The sequence below is a fragment of the Rosa rugosa genome, chromosome 1 (assembly GCF_958449725.1).
Source record: "Rosa rugosa chromosome 1, drRosRugo1.1, whole genome shotgun sequence".
NCBI lineage: Eukaryota > Viridiplantae > Streptophyta > Magnoliopsida > Rosales > Rosaceae > Rosa > Rosa rugosa.
In genome coordinates, this window is record NC_084820.1 from 11,230,686 (window position 1) to 11,236,645 (window position 5,960).

A 5,960-nucleotide genomic window follows, 5' to 3' on the forward strand; every position below is an offset into this window, starting at 1 on the left:
CGGTACCTATACAGCGAGTTTCAATTAATAGACGAATATATAAGATCCAATTTACCAAGTACATTAAAATTCCATTCAAGCATTAACCTTTATCAGACGGGCTAAAACCCAAGGCCCAACTCAAAGTTGACCTCATGTAAGGACAATAAGAATAAAGCCCACCACCCGCATTGCATGGGAAATGCTTGTGTTTCGACAATCAAGTCCTCCACATGCATGGCAGTGACAACTACCCTTTTCCTACTCCTTTGGATCTTGAGACATTCCAACTTGGAATCCGTCTCTTTGTCTCTAAAGCTCTACCAATTTCACTACTTTCATCTTCCACCACAAACTAAATAGCCAAAATTTCTCTTCTCTACTCTTTCTTTGGATAACAATTAGATTATTCCCAAAAAACATAACTGATCAAACCCTACTCTCTCTTTGTTTGTTCATCTTCACTCTCTCTTTCATAGAAACACTTCAGAGAGAGCACAATGGCGTTGGGGAATAGGTCGCGCAGTAGCAGTAACAAGCGGTCGTCTTCAAGCTCTTACACATCAACCGTGATGGTAATGGGATTCATAGCACTGTGTGTGGTTGGTGTGTGGATGATGAATTACTCCAGCGCTGGAGTTTCAACACAAACCACCACGGCTCGAACCAACACCGTCACTTCCACTGCCTCCTCGGATGAAAACAATACACAAGCCGCTGAGAATAACAATAATAACAATGAGAAACCCAAGGCCTTTGAAGACAATCCCGGTGATCTTCCGGACGATGCCATAAAAAATGATGATGGGCCTAACAAATCGGATGCTGCTGCTATCAACGAGGGAAAGACGTCCAGAGAAAAACAAGAACAAGCTGCAGCTGAAGAACAGAAAGAGGATCAGAAGCAGCAAGAGCTTAACCAAGCACAGTTATCTGAGGAAACCACTATACCTGAAAACCAACAAGCTGAACAGACCGCCACACAAGAGAAGATCATCACTGCTGATGATCAACCTGACGAGAAAAACCACCAACAAAAAAACAATAACGGCGGCCAGAGCGGTGGAAATGATCAAATAGATGTAGAAAGCAAACCTCAAGAGCAACCTGCAGAAACAAATTCCGATAATAGCAAGCAAAATAATAATGCTCAAGCTTTTCAGGACAAAAAACTGGGGAATGCAGATCAAACTCAGATGCAACAACAACAACAGCAGCAGCAGCAGCAGCAGCAACAACCACAAAAGCACCAGCACCAACAACAACAACAAGAAGAGCAGTCGCAAGGTGTTGAAAGAAATGAAAATTCACAGGAGTCCCAGAACAATATTCAAGGCTCGTCAAATCAACAACAACAACAGCAGCAGCAGCAGGAGAATCAGCATCAACAGCACAGTCAGGAACAAGAGCATCATGACCAACAAAAACCGCAACAATACACCGACGAGACAAACCATGTCACAACGCTACCAACTATACCTGACCAGAATCAACAAAAGAAAAACCAAGAAGAACAACAACAACAGCAACAAGAAGAATCTTACCCTCAGCGAAAGAAAGGTAATGCAGCAGCTGATCAAAACAATAAGGGCACCGAGTCCAACTCGGGCGAAACGCTACTCAACGGCGGGGACAGCTCGGGCATTCCGAAAGAGTCAAAGGAGTCGAAGAAGTCGTGGAGGACTCAAGCGGATCAGTCGGAGAACGAGAAGGAGAGGCGCAAGGACGAGAAGGAGGGTCAAGATAGCATCTACGGGTACACGTGGCAGCTTTGCAATGTGACTACAGGTCCTGATTATATACCTTGTTTGGACAATGAGAAGGCTATAAAGAAGCTGCGTTCTACCAAACACTTCCAGCATCGAGAGAGGCATTGTCCGCAGGAGGGTCCCACTTGCCTGGTTCCACATCCGGAGGGTTACAAGACGTCGATCCAGTGGCCGAAAAGCAGAGACAAGGTGCGTATGTAACCGTTGGATTTGGATGGTTGAGTAACTTGACTTTAAAGTTAGGGTTTGATGTGCGAGTGTGTAACTTTTTTAGCTGTGGTCCGGCAGATATGGTATCACAATGTACCGCACACATTGCTGGCGGAGGTGAAGGGACACCAGAACTGGGTTAAGGTGTCCGGTGAGTTTTTGACTTTTCCGGGTGGTGGGACCCAATTCATACATGGCGCTCTCCTCTACATTGATTTCCTTCAAAACGTAAGTATCTCATGTTTAACAAAATGAAACCCCAACGTTACTGTATTTTGAACGTAAGGAATTGGAGTTTTAGCTATCTCATTCATCAAGGAGTTGAGTGATTATTACGGTAATTGTAGCCTTTACTGGTTAAGTAGTGTGTGGATTGTGGAACAGTAAGTGTAGAGTTAGTGTTGGATTCAGGATTTTTGTTCAAGCCGCTGAAAAATAAGTTGTATACTTCAAACTCTTAAACACATTATCGAGCATCTTGTATTCACATTAAGGAAAAACTTGGCGAATGTTATAGATTGAGGAAAAACCTATATTTTGTGGAGCATAAAAATTATGTTCAATTGTTAAGAAACAGATGATTAATGTTGTTTATTGATGCAGGCAGTACCGAATCTAGCATGGGGAAAGCACACTCGAGTTATACTGGACGTTGGGTGTGGTGTTGCGAGCTTTGGGGGTTATCTCTTTGACAGAGATGTTCTTACAATGTCTTTTGCACCCAAAGATGAGCATGAAGCTCAAGTTCAGTTTGCCCTGGAAAGGGGTATTCCAGCCATTTCAGCAGTCATGGGTACTCAAAGGCTGCCCTTCCCCAGCAGGGTCTTTGATGCCGTCCACTGTGCACGTTGCAGAGTGCCTTGGCACCTCGAAGGTTCTGTCCATCATAATTAAGTGGCTTAGTAATTGCCTTCAATTATGTTATGATTAAGCATGAAAAGTCTTTCTTAAATTGCAAGTAATATGTAGGGGGAATGCTTCTTTTGGAGTTGAATCGTGTTTTAAGGCCTGGGGGTTACTTCATTTGGTCAGCCACTCCTGTTTATGGGAAGCTTGACGAAGATAAAAAAATATGGAAGGGTATGCATAGGATAACAAGCAAATTCGATGAACAAATTTGGTGATATATTTCTAGCATTACTGCATGCTGACAAATGTACTTCTATATATGTTTTGATTTTATACGTAGAAATGACTGCCTTAACAAAGTCTATGTGTTGGGACCTTGTTACGATCAAGAACAACAAAGTAAATTTAGTTGCGGCTGCCATCTACCGCAAGCCAACCTCGAACCAATGCTACGAACAAAGAAAGCAAAAGCAACCTCCTATGTGCAAAACCGATGATGATCCCAATGCTGCCTGGTTGTTAACTAATAAAGTTCAGACAATTATTCACTTAATTACTTGTTCATTGTATTAACTAATTGCTAATGAAATATATACATTTTCAGGTATGTACCTCTGCAGGCATGTATGCACAGGGTTCCTGTTGACAAATCTGAGAGAGGGACTCAATGGCCTGAGAACTGGCCTAATCGACTGGAAACTCCTCCTTACTGGTTAAACAGCTCCCGGATGGGTATTTATGGAAAACCAGCACCCCAAGATTTTGCAAGAGATTATGAACACTGGAAACGTGTGATCAACAACAGTTACATGAAAAGTTTGGGTATCAATTGGTCCGGAGTCAGAAATGTCATGGATATGAGAGCGGTTTATGGAGGGTACGCAATTGATCTTGATCATACATAATTCTATCAACTCGACTAATTAATTAAGTGGTGACTAAATCTACCGAAAAATTTATACAAAGTGCAGGTTTGCCGCCGCTCTCAAGGATCTTAAGGTCTGGGTGATGAATGTGGTGAATGTAGATTCTGCAGATACTCTCCCCATCATCTATGAACGTGGTCTTTTTGGAATTTATCATGATTGGTGTGAATCTTTTAGCACCTACCCAAGAACCTATGACCTCCTCCATGCAGATCATCTCTTTTCTTCGCTCAAAAAGAGGTATAACTAATCGTTACAATATTATTGTTATAATTTCATGGTTAACTGGCATGGAAAATTCTACAATGTGTTAACGTATGACATGCATACAATTGCCTTAAAAGTGGTAAAATGAGTCCTCAAAATAGTAATATTAGTCCTCAAAGTAGTAACATGAGTCCTTAAAGTGGTAAATTTTCTTAGTTACCACATGAGTCCTGAAAATAGTAATATTAGTCCTCAAAGTGATAACATGAGTCCTTAAAGTGGTAATTTTTCTTAGTTTACCATATGAGTCCTGAAAATAGTAATATTAGTCCTCAAAGACTCAAAGTGATAACATGAGTCCTTAGAGGGGTAAAAATAATTGATGTATGAGAAATGTTAACATACCATAGCTTTACCCAACTGAGATATATGTTATATCTTGCCACACAGTCTTTTTGATATATAGCATAAAATGCTTAAGTTGCCAGATTGGAATTTTGTACCATTAAGCGTTTATCGGTAGGGGGAGTGTAAAAGCTTATGAAATTCGACATGGACAGGCGTGTGAATTAGACAATTAGTACTTTAGTAGTCTTCTTTTTTTGAAAGCTTCTCGGGACAGTACGTCAACCACATTACTGTTTACTGCGAAGTTTGCAATTTCAATTAAAATCAATGTACCCCATTGCTCCACTCTTGGATTCCTGAATTTGTTTTTTAGAGTCACAATCCTCTTCTGTCGTCCGAGATTGCCTAACAAGAGAACACTACCCTGATGTGTAATTATGCTCTTTCTTACTGCATGATTATCTTTTCAAGTACATTTTAACCTAGTTGTAGCTGTATGGTCGAATTTTCACAGGTGCAGACTTCCTCCGGTAATGGCAGAAATTGATCGGATTGTCAGGCCGGGAGGCAAATTGATCGTCCGCGATGAATCCAGCGCAATTGGGGAGGTTGAGAACTTGTTGAAGTCCCTGCACTGGGAGGTTCACTTAACCTTCTCCAAAAACCAAGAAGGGATGCTTAGTGCACAGAAAGGCAATTGGCGGCCAACCACATTGGCAGATACTTCTTAACCTCAATTTACGAGAGAAAGAGAGCTCGGCTCTTATATATATGTTGTTACGATCCTTAAAAGTTTTGTAGGCCAGAACTGGTGAAGTTCCATCTATTTTCTAGCACTGTGTTAATTGTGTTCGCAATCTTGTTTTGCTAAACAACTGAATTGAACATGATAGGTGATCAATTGAACATGATAGGTGTAATATTTGTTCATGTGCGTTGTTAATTGCACGGAATTCTGTGATATATGTAATCATTGAAAACGTACACTTCCAAATTCAAAGAAGCATATTTATTCATTTGTCACTTTTCAGTCACAAAATTTGGGGTGATTTTTCAATTCATGATATATGTAATTACAATGGAAGTATTTACGGCAGTGAAAAAAAAGGTCGATATTTTCGAGTCTATAACAATTTTGAGATGCATAATAATGTAGACTAAGCACTTAACCCTTTGTATTCCTATATGTACAAACAAATGCAGCTTTTGATCAACAACGAGTTTGGTAAGCTTGCAAAATGCTTAAACTTTCCCAGGTTTCTGTTTGTTCTGCATGTCTTAGGGAAAGAAACTAAGCTTCTATTTCCTGAGGATGATAAACTTATAATAGAGTTGAAACTTTTTTTGTAAAGACTCACACTGATGTATGGAATCTTCCCTGTCATTTTTGTTGTGACTACTAGTTTCGATCGTCTGGATGTACTCTGGCCTCATGAAAACATTCCAAGTTTTCTTAGTGTTTGGCAAATTTTATACCTTCAAATTCAATGAATTTTTGACCTCAATATAATGGTAGGGGAGGGTACATTAGTAATTAGCTCCAGCAATTTCTAAGGGGGGTGTATTCATTTAAGAGTCTACAAGATTTTTTTGTATTTTGAAAGTCTATGGGTATTCAATTGAGATTTTAAACAATCCTTTAAAATCTTTATGTATTCAATTAAGATTTAAA

General features: G+C 40.1%; 1 protein-coding gene across 1 annotated transcript; it reads left to right on the top strand.

Moving 5' to 3' along the window:
- The first annotated feature begins 344 nt into the window (after nt 1-344).
- Nucleotides 345-5,311, top strand: LOC133717201 (probable methyltransferase PMT27). Its single transcript, XM_062143878.1, has 8 exons — nt 345-1,937; nt 2,037-2,186; nt 2,562-2,832; nt 2,928-3,038; nt 3,148-3,322; nt 3,412-3,684; nt 3,779-3,973; nt 4,803-5,311. Exons 1-8 carry the CDS (start codon nt 480-482, stop codon nt 5,017-5,019), a joined length of 2,850 nt encoding a protein of 949 aa, XP_061999862.1. The 5' UTR covers nt 345-479; the 3' UTR covers nt 5,020-5,311.
- The last annotated feature ends 649 nt before the right edge of the window (nt 5,312-5,960 follow it).

Coding starts and splice junctions, on each gene's coding strand:
- LOC133717201 (XM_062143878.1), top strand. CDS start 480: ATGGCGTTGGGGAATAGGTCGCGCAGTAGCAGTAACAAGCGGTCGTCT. Junction 2,187..2,561: donor ACATTGATTTCCTTCAAAAC/GTAAGTATCTCA, acceptor TTATTGATGCAG/GCAGTACCGAATCTAGCATG. Junction 3,685..3,778: donor ATGAGAGCGGTTTATGGAGG/GTACGCAATTGA, acceptor TACAAAGTGCAG/GTTTGCCGCCGCTCTCAAGG.